Raw genomic sequence first — 22,382 nt, 5'->3', positions numbered from 1 at the left:
ATCTTCATCGACATGGTGGCATCGCGGAGAAGGCTTCGAGTCGAAGAAAGAAACTCCGCCGTCGGATGAGGTCTTGTATATATTTCCTGTTTAGCCCCTACGGGCATTTTAGTGTCTAGTTTAAGTCCGAGGGTATTTTGGACCCCTACGTGGGCACCATAAATACTCCTCCCCTCTCTCCCTCACCTTTTACGCGCTGGAAAATAGAAGAGACGCCCAGACCAGAGCCAGGCGCCATCTCCTTCTCCTCCTCTCTGTTCCTATCCTCTCCTCTCTTCTTCTCTAGGATTAGAGGTATGGATTCTTGAGGTTTTTGTACTGAGATTGAGTGGGAAAGGAGGCCCAATCCTCCTTGTGCCCTCCAGGGTTTTGAATTCGTGTCAATCTCGTACGTTTCATCCCTTGTTTTGGATGAATTCGATTTTCCCTTGTCGATTCTTGAACACGAGATGATTTGCGGGTTCTTGATGATTTCGTGACTCTTTGTGATGATTCCAATCCATCTAGCCTAGTGCCAAAACCCCCGGAATCACGAATCTCCTCGAATCGAAGTTTTCGCGTTCTAGAGAAAACCTCGTTCTTGCTCGGAATTCCTCGATTCCTCCCTATCCATGGAGTGATTCGTCGATTCCTTCCGTGGATATGTTCACAAGTTCTTTGTGATCGTGTCTACAAAGTTTGGCGAGGTTTGGACATGATTTGGTCCTTCGATCATTGAGTTTGTCAAGAAACACATGCTGAAAAAACCTCTCTAGACTCTATTTTTCCTAGCACCGGATAAACCGACGCTTTAAAGGTGTATGCGTCGGTTCAACCAGTGAGTAGGTTGTGGGCACTTTAGGGTTTTGGACGTTCGGCTTGTTTGCACTGGTGCTTTTGTTCCACGAGCATCGGTTCAACCGGTGTAGCTTTAATAGCTGTCTCTACGTGCTATTTTTGCCCATTGCACCGGCATATAGAAGTTTGTCTACGTCTGTTTAACCGGTGATCAACACTTTTCGTTTTGAGAATCTCTCTAGACAATTGCACAGACGCTAGGGTTTTGTTGGCGTTGGTTTAACCGGTGTTCACTAAGTCATTTTGCAGTCCCTCTGGACAACTGCACCGGCGATTGGATTTGAATTTGTCGGATCATCCGGTGTTGCAACGTCAGTTGAACCAACGCTTCTTAAGCCTCTGGATCGGTTCAACCAGTGCTAGCTTTTTACTGCTGCAGGCTCTGCGCATCGGTTAAACCGATGAGGTGCCCTTGTGCACGTCGGTTCAACCGGTGTGTATACCGTGCATTGTTTCAGCTGCTCCTTCTCGCTGTTTTCTTCCGCGCTACTTCTCGTTTGTCCTAGGGTTGTTTTGTGTTAGTGTAGCTCCTCTATAGCTACTCTACACTTCACCGAGGACTCTAGGGTTGGGCGTGCACTTTGGGACAAAGCTGAAGTTTCAGATTGCGATAATTTTTAATCGGCTCCCATTCACCCCCCCCCCCTCTGGTCGCCCTTTCGGTCCCTCAGCGGTGTGAGGATATGTTGGCGCAGAGCAGGGGAGAGGAGCCGCGACAAGGACCGGTGGGTGCGGAGCAGGGAGAGCGGCGACGGCGAGTGCCCCTGTTCCTGGAGGTGTATCGTAGCAAGCAGATTAGGGATGAAAAATTGCTGAACTTTGCACTAAAATTCTAAAAAATTACTGAACCAGTTGACTTCTTATCTCAGAAAGTGAGCTACTAATACTATTATAAGTTCTCTACGTGTGTTTTGCTGCTATAGGGTTTAGTAATTTATAGCATGATTTTAGTTTGCGGCCTACGAAGATCAATATCTAGCTCCATAGCGCGTCCTCTGCTCCCATGGCAACTCACTCCTCGTGTGCCACCACACCCGATCTCCTAGCTCCGGCCGCCTACAGCCCAGCCGGTTGTGGATCCGAGCTCTCCTCCACGCGCTCTCTCCATTCATCCCATCAGAAGTAACTCTCGTCGCACGGGCTGGGAGATCTGGGAACAGCTCGCTGCTGCCATAGCCATCCGCTCCAGCACCGGCGCCGACCGATACGCTGCCCCAACCTTCCCCTCACCTCCCGACCCCTCTTGGTCACAATGTGAGTGCAGTGATGGCGTCGCCGCCTCGCAAGAGGCTCACTGGGTGGTTCGGCAACAGGAGGCAACGGCAAGGGACACTAGTGCTGCTGCCCCACCTCCGCGTCACCACCACCACCATCCTCTGCGACACCAGCTGCAGGTGTTCCTTGTCCCGCATCGTACAACCATCGCCCGGTCTATGCGCTGATGATTCCATCTTGCTGCTGCCTTCATTGCCTTTCCCATCACGCCGCACTTCACCATCCGGTCGGCATGTGAGGCATGGTCATGCTGCCCCCTTCAACCTTCCACCCTACGGGGTCACAAATGGAAGGCCGCTCTTCCGACGACACATCCTCCCGCCGTGCGCCGCCGCCGCCGCTACAGTCCAAGTCACCGGCAGAGCGTAGCATTGCTTTCAAAGCGTGGGCTCGTGGTAGATGCTATCGTTGTCTTGCCCGCGATCATCAAATTAACTCCTGCCAAGATGCTTTTCGTTGCATCCGCTGTCATCGCCCTGGACATTGGGAGCGACATTGCCGCCTCCGGTCTACCTCGGTCGCCCCACATTCTCGCACCCCTGATGTCCAACCTCGCCATCCACAACATGCTCGAAGCTGGGCAAAGGTTGTTGCTACATCCCCATCAGGTGGGCATCGTGATCACCTACCGGCTTCAACTAATCCCCATGCTAGGTGCAGCATGGATGCCACCCCATGTGTTAAGTGCGGCTATCATTGTCATGCTGGTTTGCCCACCTTGGATCTTCCCTCCATATTTGGGCCTATGATGGAGTCGCTTCATTCGGACCTTGAAGAGTTCTTCATATCTCGATTCGAGGAAGTACTGCGCCCACTCAAGGTTGAGGCCTCTACCATCAAATTTTGGCTAGCGCGGGTGGCTAACTACTTGGAACGTGTGGAGCCATCTAGTGAAGACCCTCATGCTGCTGACTTGGTTGGTCTGTTTGGTCCTTGCTCCCCGGTTCATCAATCTCCAACTCCATGCTTCTTCAATTCTTTTGCGGCTGCTTGCATGTCTACACGGGACTCCTTGCTAGATGATGAGAAGTCGGTGTCCATAGAGAATAGAGCCACTCGAGTGCTTTTGGATGCCAATGGAGGTGACCACTACTGGAGATGTGGGACAGTCACCCTCTAAAGATTTTGGAATTTTCATTGCCAATGTGATAGTTCTGGAACACACAACAACACCCACTTTGCAGGTCCAAGCTCACGAGTTTCAATCAACAACAATGGATACCACGACTCTCCTATTTTATGAGACGATGGAAGGAATTTCCAATCTTGACGTCGGGACAATGCCTTTGGCCACGAGCCCTTTGGATTGTGAGCAGCATGAAGTGGTTCCGTTGGACCTTCCCGTAGAGCTAATGTCCATGCAAGTTGGCACCTCTATCGAGGATGTTGCGGTGATGGAAGATGCATCTGATGATGAGGAAACAACCTCGGATGTGGGTACAGCGATTGAGGACCCCATTGTCCTCCTCCTTGATGCGGATGACTGCACCCAGCCTACAGTTGAGATCAAGGTGGAAGAGCCCGTATAGCTGCATAACATTTCAATGGACACAACATCCATGACAAATGCTACTGCCATGAAGTTTGAGGAGCTTGCTTGCACTCGTACAGAACCCCCATCAATAGTGACACCGTTGGCGACATCAACATCAAGACGTAGATGCAAGCACTATGACAAATTGTCAGTTCATCGAAGTGTTCACCTCACCCAGCACAGGGCGTTAATAGACTTGGGAATTATTGCGAATGATGGGAAGTTTAACGAGGGTGTCATTCGAAACTGTACAGACATACTCAAGGAGTTGCCACCAGACCGACTCAAGTCTTTAGCGAATCTAAAAAGTAAAGACTTCTAGGATGTTGTGGCGGGTTTACATTGCCTCCCGGTTAGTCTTGGTTGCTACTTTTCCGTCTTTTGTTGTTTTTTTGTTGTTTCTAGTCTCATCAAGTGGAGTGGTGCGGCCGCATTGATGTCCCAATCCAATCGGTTGTTTATTGAGTAGAGATGGAGTGGCCGTGTCCAAATCCAACTGGTCGGTTTCTTTGCCGTTGTTGTTTTGCCTAGTCTGGGTGTTGTATCTTCTTTTTTAATATAATTGGCAGCTCTTCTGGTTCATTTCAAAAAAAAAATCTGGCTCTATATGGTTGAGTAACTGTCTACTCAAATGAGTTACTGAACATAAAACTGCGCGAGCTTAATAGTTTTTTTAGTTTTAGTATTTTTTTGTTACTGTGTGATGGGGATAAAAGTATCAGGTACCCTTTGATACTGGTTAAAGCTAATCCCTCAAGCTTAGGACATATAAGGCCCGGTGGTGAATGCCGGAGTTCAGCTCGAGACACGGCCAAGTAGCTAGGAAAGGGCCCAAGGCCCACCGAAAGCCACCCAGAGAGGGGACTCACGCTCCAACCATGTCCAGGACAGAAAATAGTCCATCTTGCCGACCCCACTGAAGGGGTCCGCCTTGGTCTGCCTCGCCTGACCCCTACGAAAGGGGTACGCCTCGGTCTGCCTCGCTCGACCGCCGCCGGGAAGGGGGGGGGCGTCAGCACTACATGACGTACTAACCACCATGACAAGTGACACGTCCGGTCGGTCATCCCCTGCAGGACGCCCCATCACCAACAGTGCGCCATCCCAGCCCCTATTTGCCACGACCAACACAGTGGCAGAGATGGGAACAACACCGCCGGGTCGCCATCAAGCGGGCCCGCCAAGCCTGAAATTCAGAAGATCTTATTTCCTTTTTCCTTCCCTCTCATCATGTATCAGACCATCTCAACCATTTTAGTGTGTAAAACTAACATATTTTAGTGCAGGTACTTTCGCAATTATTTGATTTCCACGTGCAATCAACAAATTTGTTCCGAGCGCGGGCTTGTGCGGCCGCCCGGGAACACTATTTGCTAAAAAAAAAGTTTAACCTTGCCGGCCCATCTCCCCTCAACCTCATACGCACAGGCACAACCCTAACTCTTTGTTCCGTAGCGCCGCCCTGAGCCCCAGTCACCCCGCACAACGCCGACGCCATGAGCTCCGTCGCCCGCCCCGCAGAGCGCCGGTGCCCCATCTCCTCGCGCGCCCCGTCCGCGCACCGCCGCGGTCCGCTCCTCGCGCGCGCGCCACCCCCGTCCGCTCCTTGCCGCGCGCCGCCTCCGTCCGCTCCTTGCCGCGCGCCGCCCCCGTCCACCGCAGCTGAACCACGTCGTGAAGGAGCAGCTCGTTGGCTTCATCCTTTACATGCACCACCAGATCCCCGCGTAATCCCCAATCTATTCCTCTATTTCTCTTGTTCAATGCTTGGATTTGGTAGGATCTATGGCGTATATAGCAGGTTCCCCTGTAAATTCTTTGCTCTGGGTCTAATCGAGCGATTGCCGCAGTATATGTTATGGGGCAATTTTCCAGTGTGCGGAATGGCAACTTAGCAAGGGTTTGGAGAGATGCAAGTGATGTAATGTCACTATTAACCCCCATCCCAGTAGATAGGATTAAGATAGCGGGCAACCATATTATGTGCATGACTAACTATCCTGAACTCTCAATGTTGTCATGTTAGTAATGTATTTGCAAATAAACTCATTGGTCTTCTATAGGCACATTGTGTGGAAAATTATTCAGTTTTTTATGTATGATATGCCCTCATAAAAGAATGCAGTGTCGGTGCTACCTTGTACTAAATCTATATATACATAGGTATTACTTGATGAACATATACATATGCATTACCGAATAACTAAAATTGTCCGTTACTGAATCCAAGCATGTAAATGGGTATTAAATGAAAACGATTCCTTAAAATGTGAGAAATTAGTGGAAGTGCATAATACTGAGTAACTGATTCTCTAGATTACTGAAAATCAAGCATATACATATAGTTGGTGGTGAGCAAAAATATGCATACATATTACTCACAAATTAACAGCTTCATGCAGCCTCTAAAAAAAACATCTACAGACAACGAACACATTTGTACATGTTTACATCGTCTCTCTTCAATAAGATCCCTCTCTAGCTCTCCCCTAGAAGTTCAGTACTATCACTGTCCTCTGCATGAAGATAGCAAATTAGAAAGTGATGCCATATCCACTCCATGATGAAGCTTCCCTGGGGCTAGCTCTTAAATCACAGCGGGTAAAAGGATCTTCTTCCGTTGCGCTTTTCCCCACCATCGGGGATTTGGGTTTAGGTTTCCTGATTTGGATTGGGAGCAGAGGGTGCGGGGGTGGGGTTGAGGGAACTAGCGCAAAGTGGGCCAAGCTAGTGGGTCGAGCGGTTTTGGTGTGGGTCAAGTGCTTGGGGTGGGTGGGCTGGCTACATCGGGGTTCGGTTGGCTGGTCGGTTGGTCCTAGGTGTAGATAGCTAATCTACACCTAGGGTACAGTGTTATAATTCATCTAGGTGCATTTTATATAGGTAATGCACCAACCCTCTTAGTTGCAACTGGTTTGTGTCCGGTTGCAACTAGGTTGGTCTGAGATGCAACTGATTCGCGTCTAGTTGCAATTGGGTTGGTCCGAGTTGCAACCCGTTCGCATCTAGTTTCCAACTGGAGTTTCTAGTTGCAATTAGCTCCGTCCAGTTGCAACCGGTCCATTCTCTCAGTTGTAGCCAATTTAGTCTCTTGGTTGCAACTATAGGGTGGGTGCATTTTATACAGAGAATGTATCTCATTGTTTTTTAGCCTCATCGCGCGTGTGTGCATTGTCTTATGTAAAGATGGTGTTATATTTTCAGCAAAATAAATCAACCCCGATATAATCGACGCTACTCTTTTCCTTTTGCAGGATGAAAGTGGAACCGTTGACAAACTCAAAATTGCACGTGAATGGCTACACAAACATCCATTTGTTGGCAATGAGTTGAGCTTATTATTAGTCTATTAGGGTTACTCCGTGGCTTATAAGAGGCTTGCTAATGGTGTGTTCTCTGTGTGGGGGATGTCTGGTGTTGGCAAATCATTTCTTGTCAAACACTTCTATTACGAGAAGCTGATTGAACAAGGGACAGATCGGTCCCAGTACAGTTGGGTGAATGTATCCCTTCATTCGATTTAATTGAACTGGCATGGAGCTTGCTTTTGGATTTGAATCCTGGATCTCTCCAAGACTGCATGTCAACGATGAAAGACCCGATTCAGAAGTGCCATGAATATCTACGTACGCATCCATGCTTAGTTGTTATCGACGGTCTACAATCTACAAAAGAATGGGACTTGATAAATGCTGCCTTGGGACTGGGAACAAACAGAGAAAACGCCGTGGTTGTCATTACCAGTGAAGAAAGTGTCGACAAATACTGTGCAAAAGCCAGCGACAGAGTGTGGAACGTCAAAGGTCTAGGAGCTGACCACGCCTTTGAAATCATCGCAAAGGTCCGTTTGCTGACAGGAAGTCTGCATTCCACTGTTCTAGTTCCTTCAATATACATACCACTGAATTTCATCAATGAAATGCCCAAAAGATATTTAACATCTTATGCACAAGTTTTCCTTGTTTATGTAGCTGCATGCACGCATTAAAAATTTTCCACAGCAGCAGAAGCTTTAATAGAATAGAGAATAATTAATGTACACTTGTTTTTATCCCTGAGACAAGTCCAACTAGCATCTCTTTCCTATTTTATCACAATATAGTTCTGTTTATTGAATGAAATAGACATTCCAACTAGCTTACTGTTTACAACAATATTGATGGGCAACCCAATGCAACTTAATTCCTGCGCATAAGTTCAAATAGACTTATTATATTAGGGATATGATCAAAGTATATATGGAAGGTACATTTTGTTTTTTTATGTTCATCATGCATGAAACAACCTATATATGTCCCTTTTTTTTAGACATCAACTACAGATTATTTAATCCTATATATTATACTATTTACAATATTGTCCATCTTGTTGAGCATAGACAAACAACCATAATGTTTGGCATTTGCACGAAATCACTACACTCAACAATTAGCTTTAACATTTATCCTGAGACAAGTCTGTCTCATAAATGTATCGAGTCAAATTAGTAGTTTCTATTCGGAACGGTTTTAATTTGATGCACAAAGTTGACATCTTTGCACGGGAAAGGAATAATTGATTGTAATCCAATCATATCTAATTAATATGGCAAACAGATTTTCAAAATCCCACTAAAGACCGATTTGTAGTATGCATTAGGTCAGTCTCAGTGGAAGTTTCATGGAGGGTTTTATGACATTAAATACCATCACTTTTACTCACATGGCAAAGAGAGAAGGATAAAGTTTCATGAGATGTGAGGAGAGTTTTATCACCATGAAACCCATCTGGCACAGTTATCTAGTTCTTAGTCTAGGTATCTATGTCCATGAAACTCCCACTGAGACTGACCTTAATATAATGTTAGTACATGCCAATTTTGCATGGTAGCTGCATAATATCTCAGCGACGGGTGTTTTTTCTTTTAAAAATTGTAGACTCTCTTTTTTAAGCCATAGTTATGATTTTTTTTTGTTAATATATAAATAGATTCTTACTATATTGTTTGGACAATGTATCTCAGAGTTTTTACCTTCGGAGGCAAGGAACCGAGGACGAACTGCATATCTTGCACAAGTGTGGTGGACTTCCCAAAGTCATATGTGCTGTAGCTGGTATGTGCTACGAAGAAGAGTGGTTTTGGGAATTTCTCAGAAAAGATAACTTTGTATCCGAGTTGAAGGCCAAGCCAAGTCTAGTAGATCTGTTTGTCTGGTTGCATTCCTACTTCCATTCCTGCCCAGATTTTCTCAAGCCATGTATCTTCTACTTGTCAATCTTCCCTCTGAACCACATCATCCGCCGGAGGCGTTTGGTGAGACGGTGGATCGCGGAGGGATACTCCAGAGACAGTAAAGAAACTACTGTGCAGAGAAGAATGGGGAGACGCCCTTTTCCAAGCTCGTCAATCTAAGCATGATCCAGGTGCTCCGAACAACAGAAAGAAGAGTTGAGCAGGAGTATTTCAAGAGGATGCCGTTGTGCCAAGTCAATGGTTTCATCCGTGAATACATCGTCTCACAGTCGATGGAAGATAATCTTGTCTTTGCACTGGATGGCCATTGCCGTAAGAACTTGCAACGCACCGGTCGTCATCTTGCCATAGAGAGGAGTTGTGACAGAGACCCAAATGTGTACGAGAGCATCGATTTCACACGGCTACGGTCTTTGACGGTGTTTAGTCCGTGGGAACCATTCTTCGTGTCTGACAAGATGAGGCTGCTCCGGATGCTGGATCTGGAGGACGTGTCTTCAGGTCAGGGAAATCTCTCATCTCCCAGATTCATTGGGTGGCCTGAGGCAGCTTCAGACTCTGGATATCAAAGGCACCTCCGTTATCATGCTGCCACCAAGCATCATCAAGATAGACAAGCTTCAGTACCTTCGAGCTGGAGCCACCAAGCATGATCATCATCATCATCAAGCTAATACAGAAGCAGCAGATCAGAAAACTGCACAATCAGAATCACCGATGTGCAGGCCATGTGCTAATCTGGGGTCCCGCTTGCTATCCAAGTTGAGCAGACACCGTCGTCTTGGTGGTAGCTCTCGTAATGGCGTGAAGATGCCCAGAGGGATTGGGAAGCTTTCCGACATGCACACGCTGGGTATGCTCGATATTGGCACTGCAGGCCGAGGGCGAGGGGATGCCATTCTGGAGGAGCTCAAGAAGCTTACCCAGTTGCGCAAGCTCGGAGTGTCCGGCATCAACCGGAGCAACATTCTGAAGTTTTATTCAGTCATCTCAGGTCTTGACCATTTGGAATCATTGTCACTGAGAGTTCAGGTCGATGAGGACGATGAAGCTGGCTGGTTGGACGACATCTCCTTTGAACCTCTAGTGAGCCTACGGAGCCTTTAACTGTACGGGCTGGTACGCAAGTTGCCAAAATGGACCAAACAGCTTAACAATCGCAGAAAATTGAGATTACAGATGACTATGCTACCGAAAGAGGGTGTAGATGATATCACCGATTCTCCATACCAGCTAGATCATATACGTCTTTTATTGTCAGAGTTCCAAGACGATGAGCTCCATTTCGGAAGAAGAAAGACCATTTACTTGGGGCTCCTCGAGATTTCTTGCAACTCCAGGGTACATGCTACAGTAACTTAAGGTGCTGAGGATTCGCTGCTGTGGTGAGTCATCACTGCGGTTTTCTGGCCTACAGAGTTTAAAAGCTCTAGAGGAAGTCTGGCTTAGCAGTCCCTGTGATGACGGCCTCAAGCAACACTTGGAGAGCGAGCTTGCCAAGCGTCTGGAAGAAGACATCAGCAGAGCTGTGTTGAGGCTGGAGGAACCAGGCTCGTGGATCCCATGGCTACTGACCAGCTCGTGATGGTCATGCTCATAGTCGTAACAATGTCTGGTGCTGTTTTTTTTTTCTTTCTCCCCATGCTATTCAATCTTGTGAATCAAGTAGGAAAAGATGCATTACCTTCTCTCCCCTGTTGTATCAGTTGTCAGCAGTAAACATAAGCCTTTGAGCACTGTAATATATTACATTTCAATGCAAGCATGCTTTTCTAGTTTGCACAAAACATAAGTTAAAACATACTATCTAAATGTGCAACTACGTTCCTTCTAGTGTCAATCCCTCATCCCAAAACAAGTCTTGCAATCTATAGCCAATCCTATCAAGATACTACACTAAGAAAGTGAAAGCACACCAGTTGTAATATGAAATGCGGAAGCTTAAGGAGTAGGGATGAGAGGAAGCAAACTCTTGACGCAAGGATTTATTTCATGGTTCGGTTAGGCACAAAGCCACTCTTACATCTATGTTGTTGAAGCACTCATAAAGAGTATTGTTTCCTGGCAACCAAGAATCTCCCGGGACTTCTTGACTCGCCACAAAGGCTCACGCCAAGTCACTAGTCACTTTAATCCTGCTTTCCACTAAGAAGCTTCTCCACCAAGGACGGGGGCCTCCACGTCCCCCACACACGATCGTCGACGCCGCTCCACACCAAACCGGAGAGTCAAAGACTTGCTGGCGAGCCACCAAAGCTCCAAGGGGCCGGCACAACGAGGTACACTTGTGGTTCACTTCTTGAACCAGCACACAAGGCAACTACACCTTGCACAATCACTCAATCTTGAGCTAGCCTAGCACTCTTACTCACAAAGCTTGTGCTAAACCTAAAGATTTGGTCAATATGCACTACTGGAAACCGAAATTTCCTTGTGTGCCAAATACTGTCAGGGATATAGGGAAAACCATCGGGAAAATTAATTTTGACGGAAAACCGACAAGCAAATCCTGACAGGAATAAAATGTCAGAGAAATTAAAATTTCCTCCCCAGGCAGAGTTTGTGAGCCGTGTAATAGGCGACCACTATCGGTTTACCAACAGAAATATTTTCCCTGAGGGTTGACTCATAAGAAAATTTATATTTGTCAGTTAAGAAAATCTTCGAGAATCATTTCCCTGTCAGCCCTTCCCGACAGAGAAATCTGATTTCCCTGTCAGTTAACCATCAATGTTATAAGTTTATATCCTGGCGGTAGTATGTCAGAAAAATTGACAAACACAGAAAAATTGAGTTATTTCACCAACAGAGTTTTATATACTCTTTTGACTAGCATTTCAGTCACTAATATTAAACCTCAATAAAACAAGAGGGTGAATGGGAGCCTTTAAAATTCTTCAGGAGAACAAGACCTATGCTCCGAATTCAACCCAACGCACCTCTCTTCTAACTGCCAAGATGATACAAGCCAACTCGTGACGAACTCACCCTAAAAACAGTTAGGAAAAACTCGACACAAAACGGAAGCACACAAAAAACAATCTGCTAAGACAAACACAGCACAAAGCGGAAGCGCCGAAATACCAAAGCGCCGTAAAAACTTTTTCAAACAGACTCACAAAAGAGCATACTTCATTAAGAATGCAACAGTTCAACGATGATTAGACAAAAAGAAGTTGCTCACAAAGCACCTGGCTAAATCCCTTGCTCTAATCAAACTTGCTCAATTAAACAACTCAAGTGCAAACTGAGAAAACAAAAGGCAGCAGGCGAGCTATCAAAAACACCAGGCTAAGTAGATTAAACACAGGGCTCAATGTGATTAATAATCAAGCTAATCAATTATTTAAATGCCGACCGAAGAAAGCATTCAGCAATTAAATAATTAAACTAACATTGTATCCTGTAGCGTGAAAGGGACAGGACATGAGAACTAGCTGTAGCAAATTACCTTGCCTTGCTGCCGTGAGCTGTGCCTGCTGCGACGCTTGATGCTGCTGCTGTCGGCCTGCACGAGCCTGCTTGCATGCCGATGCAGCTCTGAGCTGGTTGCCTTTTTTTTTTTTGAGTAATTCTCTGAGCTGCTTGCCTGCTCAGCTCGTTATCCACGTGGGCCACCACCTGGGGTTGAGCAGCTTCCCCGCCTGGGCTGACGCGCGTCCCGCCTGGTGCTGCTGGCGCACGGCCTGCTTGCCGCTCGTGGGCCGTGGGCGCTGAGCCGGCCCGCTAGCCGCGTGAGGCCTGCTCTGCCCGCCCCGCTGGCTCCCGAGCGTCTTGCGCCGTCGCTGCAGCAGACGCCCGCCGCCGCTGCAGCAGACGCCCGCCGCCGCTCGTCGCAGACGCCGCCGGTGCACCGCAGCCTGCCACGCCGCAGGCTCGCGCGCTCGTCTGGCCGCCACAGGCCGCGCCTCGCGTCTGGGCGCCGCTTGCTCGTGCTCCTGTGCCGATCAAAAAGAGAATCGAGAACGCAGAGCAAGAACAGGAGGAACGAGTGAAGAACAACAAAACTTCGGATCAAAGTTCCTCTGTCAAAACTTGATGAATCAAGGCGAGATTTGAGCCAGAGATGCGTATCAACAAGGTCTAATAGATCTACGAGATAGATCTGATAAAGCTCTAAGTAAATCACGCGGATTAGAGAGAAAACCGAAACCTTTCCATGAAGAACGACTCGGGTTAAAACACAAATTCAAGCCAAATCCGTGAGGAATTCGAAGGGGCGATCACATCAAGATTGCTCACAAGTATCCTAACAACAAAATTCTTAAGAAATTCGGCTCAAATCGCGGCCAAATGCAACGAACGAAAAGTCATCCGAAAACCATCAGAAAATGATGAAAAAGAAAAACGCTCGGGATTAACCAATAGAACACGAATCCAATGAATCAAAGTTCAGAGGGCACAAGAAGGTTTGGGTCTTCTTTCCCAACAAAATCTCCCACAAACTATAATTCGAAAAAAAACAAGAATTAAAATAGCAAATGAATAAGATTTCAAATGCTAACCCTTCCTATAGCCATCTCTATCCATATATAGTGCAGCAGAAAGACTAAAATACCCCTACGCTATTTATTACGTCCACGCAGGGGCAAAATCATCCAACTTTTTATACAAACATCGGATAGACATGCAGCCTTCACGTCTTCGTTTCGCCTCGACGTAAGTTTCGCGATGGCGCCACGTGCCCTCCGCCCGGACCTTGACCGCACCAAGTCCGCTCCCGGTTTTGAGGTCCAAACCGGTCAAACCCGTCTCCCTCGGTTTTGAGGTCAAACCGGTCAAACCTCTCGCATGTCGCCGCAAGACGTGACTGACTTCCCGATTTTGAGGTCAAACCGGTCAAACCACCAATGTCGACGCGTGTCCGACCTCCCGCCGAGTCTTGACGCCTTCGAGTCGTTCGCGCGCACCCGCCACACAGACCGCCTGCTTGACTCGCCATCATCCTCATCGACTTGGCCGACGCCGTCTTCATCACCATGTACTCTTTTCTTCCATGCACCATGTAGACCGTCCATGGCTCCGCACGACCTTCTGAGGTCTCTCGGTCCAGGCCTACTCACATTCACCTTTTACCGTCTTAGTCCCTCGGTATGAACCTTTCGCTTCTCCGAGTCTACTCGCGTCCATTCTTAACCACAGTCCTTCAGCGTGAACTTTTCACCTGATCTTCACCCCGCACCGTCGACCGCTATGCTTTATCTTACATCTGTACATCACGAGCCAAGAAATACATGAAATTCACATAATGTTATCAATCACTTATCATTCAAAAGTGACCACCATTAGTAGTCAGAGAAGTAGGTCCACGAATCTTGCTCCCGGCGGCCAGCTCGGTCGAGCTCGACGATCCTGTTCATTATTCAGCCAGCGCGCCTGGAATCATGCTGGTGTTGGCAACTAATAAACTGGGCCGACGTTTCTGAACCAAATAGAGGAGTCTTTATAGAAGGACAAATCTGCCCCATTTTGGAGCTTTAATGGGCCTATATTCAGTTTCGCTTGATCCACACAGGCCTTCCCCCCGTTTCTTGGCTCCAAGAAGTAGAACAACGAGAACTTCTCCTATGTTATCGACTTTGTTACCAAATACGGTAGCACCTACATTGGTGCATGTAAAATTATACAAAAAATATGGACAGATAGAGGAAGCAATTATTCATGTGCATGTAAAATTTGAGGACAAAAAACACTTGTACCCTGAGAAACAAAAAGAGAAATCTGTACCTGAATAGTTGCGGGTGGAACTGTTCATGTCTGATCCATGTGCTAATTTTTTTTTGTTTCTCCTTGCACATTCTTTTGTTTAAGCTCAAATTTTACATGCAAGTAGATGATTATGTTCTCTACCAATCTATATTTGTGTTGCAATTTTACATGCACCGGTTTAGGTGCTATCATATTTGGTAACACGGTAACACCTAAACCGCTTGTAATTAACATAGGAAATGTTCTCGTAGAAGAACAACGAACAGTTAGACGTGGGGGCAGTGAAGGGCCCCAGAGCCCTTCACTGCCATGTCGAAGATGGTGAAAAAAAAGGATCTCGTGAAAAAAAAAGGCACTAGCATCAGGATGGTATCCACTAACTGCAGCAAAATCCTCAGGCGTAAACATGTTTCACCAGATTATATTACAGCTCGGTTTAATGCACTCCGGTTTGAGCAGTTAAAGCTTCACTGCAAATGTGGATGGAGGTTCCAACTGTGATTCAAGGTTCAGATTTTCTGGTTGCAAGTCACTATATAAGATAAGCTAGATATCAGTATGTTCTTTCCGTTCTGCAGTGGGCCATTTTCTTCTTTCACCAGCAATTAGTTATCTTATTTTGAAACGACCAGCCATGGTACTGGCCGTCTGCCGGTTCATAGTTGGATTTTGGAGTTTTAATGGGCCCCTCATGAATGACATGGCTTAACAGTTTATACTACAGGCTGAAAATTAACAATGTTCCAACCAAATGTACATATATAAGTTTGGAATTTCGATCACATTAGTCTTGAGCTGATAAGCCGAGAACAAATCTGTAGAGAGAGATATCACTGGACCACAATAGTACAAACACAGATATCCAAATACATGCCGTACTCATTACATATAAGGGATACACCACACCCATTCAGACTAAACTTTCTGTGCCTGATGCCCAGATGGCCAAATTCCGTCTTTCTTTTAACTTGCATGAGAGGCAGAGGCCGCAGCTGCGGGTGCTTTATTTCTTCTCAAGAATGACAACATATACCATCATACGGATCGAAAAATAGGCCAGCATAGCAACAGTTTGACCCATCATCGTCGTGTTCATCAGCAGGCCAAGAACTTAGTGGCGGATGTATGATGTAAATCTAGGGGGTGCTCCTTTTCTCCTCCTCCTTCTTCCTCCCTCCTCCCTTTTTCTTCCTCTTCTTCCTTCTTTCTTCATTTCTTCCTCTTCTTCCTTCTTTTCTTCCTCTTTCTTCTTCATTCATAGTTGAAAATTGTTGGGGGGACTTTGAGGGGCTCAATGGGGCTGAATCCGCCCACAATTGAGCCTCCTGCAGTGAGGGGCTCAATGGGGGTGGATCCGTCCACAATTGAGCCTCCTGCAGGTGCCAGTCACATGAGTCATCAGCAGGACAAATACGTCCAAGACCATCATCGATATCGTATTTACCAGGAGGCCCAGCACCATCATCGATATCGTATTTACCAGGAGGCCCCCAGCACCATCATCGATATCGTATTTACCAGGAGGCCCAGCACCATCATCGATATCGTATTTACCAGCAGGCGGAGAAGGTCCAGCAATGCTCTGGAGCGTCCTGCAGGAGCCGGCCGCGTAAGCCACCAGCAGGCCAAGAAGGCCCAGCACCATCATCGTGTTCATCACCCTGCTGAGCAACCTCTTGTTGTCGCGCAGCAACTGCAGCAGCAGAAGTACAATGACGGCGACACTGGCCGCGAAGGACGCGGTGTTGCCACAGAGGAAGATGAGGTACCGGGGCCTCCTCCAGTTGTCTTGTATCAATGGGTTGCTCACGCCGCCGCCAAGCCAGAACCCACCCAGTGGTGCCAGGCCGGTGTGGTAGGTGACACTCGCCGTCAGGATCCCTAGATGCATCAGATAGCCCTTGGCAAGCCATTTCCTTCCAATGCCATCTACTGTCTCGTACTCTCGTCAGGGGCAGTGGTACTGGATGTCACATCATTTTCCACGACGACTGTGTTGTTGTTGTTGTTATTAGCTTTCTCATCCCTGGACGACAAAACCATGAAGACTAATACATAGAACTTGCCCACAGCCATCAAGGCGATAAAGGTGGCCGCTGATGTCATCTTCACAAGCTGTATGATCACGCTGACGAAAAAACCCACCAGGGGCACTGTCGTCATTTTCAAGCTTGGGCCGCTGGACATGTGCAGATTTTTGTTTCCGAGTATAACAAATAACAAGAACAACAGAATGTAGCTCAACGAATTGCAGTAGAAGGACTGCTTATACCGGTGCAGGTAGTCGTCGAGGAGGACTTTGTTGCCGCCATGGAGCATGGACTCGTACCCGCTCGGAGGGTTCAGCTTAGCATGGTACTCCCTCTGTTCCAAATTATAAGTCATTCTAAGAATTTTGGAGAGTCAAAAAATTTTAAATTTGACTAAATTTATATGACAAGATAATAACATTTATGATATCAATTAAGTATCATTAGATTCTTTGTTAGCTATATTTTTATAGTGCACCTATTTGATGTTATAAATCTTTATATTTCTCTCTATAATTTTGGTCAAACTTTGAGATGGTTCGACTCTCCAAAATTCTTGGAGTGACTTATAATTTGGAACGGAGGGAGTAAGCCACAACTACAATCAGGAGGGGGAATAATAAATAACTGGGCTCCGTACTCGTCAGCCTACTCCTGCTGATGCCCGCGGGCACCGCTAGTTTATGGTCAACCATAGGGAGGAGTTCCCTACGGTCGATCTTCCGACCGTTATGTTTTTTTTCTTTTTGGGTAAATTTTTGTCGTTTTTCTGATAAAAAAATCAGAAAAAAATTCAAAGAAAAATTTTGAAGGGCGAAAAGTCAGAAAAAAATCAAAAGAAAATTTTTTTGGAGGGTTGAAAATTTTTTTCAAGAAAAAATTTGGAGAGAAAAAAAATTGTTGCATCCAAAAATCAAAAAGAAAAAGAAAAAGAATAAAAGATAAAAAAAATGCCCCCGGGCTGCCGCCGGAGGCGAGCGCCTGGGGGAGGAGCACCTTGCCGGCGAGCGCCCTTGCCGCCGCCTCCCCATCCTCCGTCAGCGCCCGGGGAGGAAGGACGCCACCGCCGGCAAGCACCCGGGTGGGCACCATGCCGCTGGTCACCGGTGAGCACCCTCACCGCCGCCGCCCCCATCCTCCGTGAGCGCCCGAGGGAGGAAGGACGCCTCCACCGGCGAGCACCCGGGTGGGCATCATGCCGCTGCCGCCGGCGAGCGCCCTCACCACCGTCGCCTTGGGGGGGAGGGTTTATTTGGAGTTTTTCTCATTATATAATAGAGCTCATGAAAACAATAATAGCTCTATTGTGGTAATTGCAGAAAAAACAAGTTCAAAAACCAATTGCACATAATCTCTTGTTTGTGTTGATCTTAAAAAAACCACAAAACTCAGGGTTACATATAAAAGAGGATGTGGCACAAATTTGTTTATACTGAAATCAAGACGAATGGTGAAGAGTCCATACCATGTATCATCATGTTTCATCATATCTTCCCTGGGCACTTCCGCTTGAAAAGGTTGATGATTTGACAAGACGTCTTTGCACGCCTCATGTGTATTCAGGACTTCATCCCCCTTATTTGAAGACTCTGTCTCATGGCTCAGATCCTGTATCTCTGGATGTGGAAGGTCGTATTCTTCGTCAATCGGGTCCACCCTTGTCACCTTGAAGCTTGGGCAGCAAGGATGCTTGCCCATGGCGTCCTGGAGCTTGGACTCTGCAGCCATACGGTCAGTGTCGTCAGCACCAGTGACTTGTCCAATGCTTGCGGCAACCTCCTGGAGGTTTAACAGGTGGTGGACGCCGACTAGCATATTGCCGCCCATCTCCCTTCTGTGGACGTTGAAGCCTATCTTGAGCCTCTGAAGATTGGGTAGCGCTTCTTCCAAAAAGATGAGGAAGAAAGCACCGCTCACTAGTTTGAAATACTTGAGAACAGGGAACGCCTTTCCGTAGAAGGTTACGGAAACGCTGGGTTTCCGAACGTATAGAGAGAGAGCTGTGAGCACCGGCAGCTGCCCGAGGTGAAGGACATCGTGCTCCCACAACTCTCTGACCACAACCTCCAAATCACGGAGTCCGTGGAGTCGTTGAAACCACGCTGGAAGCCTTGAAAAGCTGCAAATGGGAGGTAGCAGCTCGAACTCTTGGACGACATCAGGAGAGGGTACGCTGCTTAAATCATCCGGGAACATGGCCCTGCTAGATGTAACATCACTGAGAGTGAGATGTTTGTGCTTTGTCTTTGCTCCAAGGCGGACTTGCAGCAAGCTTGGATGACAGACAATGTCCGATGGAACAGCTGTGACTCTTGCATTTATTTCCAGTGTTGCCAAGTGCTTTAGACACCCCAGCTGCTCTGGCAATTCTACTGTGAAGTTGCATCTGACCTGCAAATATCTTAACAGAAACATTCCACTAATTCCTCTGAGGGGTAAAGTCGTATCCCCATCCTCGGCCTGGAGATGAAGGATCAAAACTCGGACAAGTTCAAACTGCACAAGTGAAGGCATGCAGCACAAGAGTCCAATAAAAGAGAGTGATCGGACTTGCGATAATCCAATACTTGCTGGTGTAGTTGCATATGTTGCACTGCCAAAGTGCAGGGACAGTCGACGAATTTTTTCAATGAGTCCTACTGTCGACTGAGAATAATTAATGATAGTGATGAAATTATCTTCAACAGACTTGCATCTGATAAAATCAAAGACCATAGGGTGCACTATGTAGGACCGTCCTTTCTTGATACAGTTAATATCTGTCCGTTGGATCAGGCATAAACTGACAAGCTCATCGAAGTAGCTGCTGGCAACTTCTACGGTGTCCTGCTCTTCCTTTGCACAGACAAAATCTTCAGCTATCCATTGCTTCACCAGATCATCCTTCAGAATAATGTAGTTCTCAGGATATACACTAAGATACAGCAAACATGTCTTCAAGCAATTTGGAAGAATAATGTAGCAAAGATTCAGTATTTGTTTCAGAATCTCCACTGGAGTTGGGTTTGATCTCAAATTTTGATTTAAAAAGTTGGATATGTAATCCCATGGGTCTACTGTTTCCGGCTGCCTTGCTAAAAGAGTAGCTATGCAGGTAATGGCTAGGGGTAAACCGCCACATTTTCTTGAGATCTCATCTAAAACAGCATGAAATTGCCGTGGACATCCTTGTCCAGAGCCAAAAACTGTTCTCATAAATAGCTCTTTAGAGTGATCACAACTGAGAGATTTCATCTTGAAAATGTGACCAGGGTCATAGCTGCAACATGCCAATGCTACATCCTCAATAGTTGTAGCTGTTATTATTCTGCTGCTAGAGTTACCCTCAGGAAAAGCACGGCTAATTATATCCCATACTGATACAGTCCATAAATCATCAATTATAATAAAGTACCTGAAAAATAATGTTAACATGTTTTGCAAGATTCATGAATACCAGAAATAAAATGAAAAATCAATACATAGAGTTTCTAAATACAAAGCTGCTAGAATAATTCTCAGTGGAGAGACAGATGTCATGTGTCTCAGACCTGCATCTGCATGTGGCTGGAGAGCAAATTAAAAAGTCTCCAACCATAGTCAAATTTATCTCAGATCTGCATGTGGCTGGTGACAAGGTTTGTCTACATTTCCACCATGTAACCCTACCTATAAATTGTTACAAAAAATTCTACTTTAGTGCTGATGTGGACATCAACAACGAACCACATATCGATTTGAAATTTCCAATTAAAATGTACCACAAGGGTGCTCGCTGTTATTCAACATCAGCAAAGTAGAAAATTTTTAAACATTTTTTAAATGTAGTACTACCTTTTAGAGTATATATATCACAGCACATGGATAGAGTCCCATGAGATTTGCAATCCCTCGTGCTGTGTAAGGAAAATGGCTCCAAATAGGTCATTGTTTGTGATTTTGGTGATTGAGTGACAATATGATTATTGGGACTAATCAAAGTGTCAAGTGAATGTTAGTAGGTCCCAAGGATGATATACAAAGGCCTAGCAAAGCAAAACACGAAGAAAAAACTTAAAGAAGTGATCATATTGAACGAGTTCAGCAAAAGATAGGCGACCAGTTAAACCGATGCCATGGAATTTGAAATGACCGGTGCAATGAAGATTCAACTGACAATCAAGTGAGAGAGATCCTCAAGCTACAGTTGAACTGCTGGGAGCATCGGTGTATTGCGTCAGTGTAATGCTGAGCTACATAGAACACCAAGTGTGGAAGGCCAGAGTGACTGGTCGAACCGATGGTGGAAAAGAAGGCGTCGGTGCATTTGTATGTTAAGTTCATCAAAGGTTTTGGAAGTGAAGCTGAAGAAACCCTTAAGGACCGTTGAATGACGGTCAAGGAGAAGGCGTCGTGCAAGTGTCAGTTAATGACATCAGCGAGTCTGAAGACTTGGAGTTCAACAGCTAGCATGCAAACCTAGAGTGACCGGTTGAACCGACACTGCGACCGATTTAATCGGTGCCTACATGCTTTTTTGGAAAACAAACATATAACGGCTATGTGCTGCCCTCTAGCCTATATAAGGCCTCACCCTGGGTCATTTGAAGTTGCTGGAGTTCAGGAGAGTCACCACACACATTGAAGAACACCTCCAAGCCATCTAAGAGCATATTGATCAAATCCTTAGGTTTAGCACTAGCTTTGTGAGTGAGAGTGCTAGGCTAGCTCAAGAGTGAGTGATTGTGCAAGGTGTAGTGGCCTTGTGTGCAGGTTCAAGAAGTGAACCACAAGTGTATCTTAGTGTGCCGCCCCCATGGAGCTTTGGATGCTCGCCGGCGAGTCTTCGATGCTCCGACTTGGTGTGGAGCGATGACAACGGCCTTATGCGGGGGACGTGGAGACCCCCTTCCTTGGTGGAGAAGCTCCTCAGTGGAAATCGGGATCAAGGTGACCGGCGACTTAGTGTGAGCCTTTGTGGCAAGTCAAGAAGTTCTGGGAGAGACTTGGTTACCGAGAAACAATACTCTTTATGAGTTCTTCAACAACGTGGACGTAGGGGGTGGCTTTGTGCCTAACCGAACCACAGGAAAAATCTTCGTGTTAAGAGTTTGCTTGCTCTCATTCCTACCTTAAGCTTCTGCATTTCATTCTTCCAATCGTGTATGCCTTTACATTCATAGAGTAACATCTTGATAGGATTGATTATAGGTTGCAAAACTCTTTGGAATGGGAGTTTTCACACTAGAGGAACCTAATTGCATATAGAGATGGCATATTTTAGCTTATGTTTTGTGCTAACTAGAATTGAGCCTAGGTTAAGGAAAACAGTTTGCTTAATTCACCCCTCCCCCTCTTAAGCTAATCACTATCTAGAACTTTCAATTGATATCATAGCCGAGACTCACTTCTTTCACTAAGAAATGCCAATTCAATTGGCAAATTGTGAAAACCAGCTCATAGGATCAGTTAGGCTTCACCGCCTAGTGAGTTAGCCTTGTCGAGAAGGGATGGATTCCTTAGGACCAGCTCCACATTTCGATGGCACGGGCTTCCAATGATGGAAGGTGTTAATGCAAGCCTATCTCCAAGCTAGGGGCCTAAATGTTTGGAGAGTAGTGAGTGAGGCATGAAAAATAAGGGTTGTCAAGAAAAACAATATGATGTTATTGGTAAGAGCATAATCTTGCCAACTTCTTGTATTGATTTAATTTATGATTCTTTCTCTAACCTTTGCAATGAGAAATGCTATGAGGATGTTGTTGTGGAATCATATGATGATCTCATTGCTAAGGAGAATGCTTAG

General features: G+C 46.2%; 1 protein-coding gene and 1 long non-coding RNA gene across 4 annotated transcripts; both read right to left on the bottom strand.

The window, feature by feature from the left end:
• Positions 1-8,670: 8,670 nt before the first annotated feature.
• Positions 8,671-12,657, bottom strand: LOC120694125. The gene is made up of 2 exons (XR_005683336.1): positions 12,331-12,657; positions 8,671-10,573 (listed from the first exon to the last, which is right to left on the bottom strand). It is a non-coding gene; the product is annotated as an uncharacterized LOC120694125 (long non-coding RNA).
• Positions 12,658-15,320: 2,663 nt separating this feature from the next.
• LOC120694124 (disease resistance protein RGA5-like) lies at positions 15,321-20,889 on the bottom strand. 3 transcript variants are annotated; one of them, XR_005683335.1, is made up of 4 exons: positions 20,149-20,880; positions 18,084-20,012; positions 16,861-16,952; positions 15,330-16,716 (listed from the first exon to the last, which is right to left on the bottom strand). XR_005683335.1 is itself a non-coding variant. In XM_039977296.1 (3 exons), coding segments are annotated over exons 1-3 (1,977 nt in total). In that variant the 5' UTR covers positions 20,196-20,878; the 3' UTR covers positions 15,321-16,951. The 3 variants fall into 3 exon arrangements, 2 of the variants coding, with proteins under 2 accessions (XP_039833230.1, XP_039833229.1); XM_039977296.1 differs by having other exon boundaries at positions 15,321-16,952; positions 20,149-20,878; XM_039977295.1 differs by lacking the exon at positions 16,861-16,952 and having other exon boundaries at positions 20,149-20,889.
• Positions 20,890-22,382: the final 1,493 nt, after the last annotated feature.

Source organism: Panicum virgatum, unplaced genomic scaffold (assembly GCF_016808335.1).
Source record: "Panicum virgatum strain AP13 unplaced genomic scaffold, P.virgatum_v5 scaffold_3292, whole genome shotgun sequence".
NCBI classification, from domain to species: domain Eukaryota; kingdom Viridiplantae; phylum Streptophyta; class Magnoliopsida; order Poales; family Poaceae; genus Panicum; species Panicum virgatum.
This window is presented reverse-complemented; position numbering and strand designations above follow the sequence as displayed.

Coding starts and splice junctions, on each gene's coding strand:
- LOC120694124 (XM_039977295.1), bottom strand. CDS start 20,195: ATGGTTGGAGACTTTTTAATTTGCTCTCCAGCCACATGCAGATGCAG. Junction 20,013..20,148: donor CCAGCCACATGCAGATGCAG/GTCTGAGACACA, acceptor ATTATTTTTCAG/GTACTTTATTATAATTGATG. Junction 16,717..18,083: donor ATGAAACATGATGATACATG/GTATGGACTCTT, acceptor TTTTTTCGTCAG/CGTGATCATACAGCTTGTGA.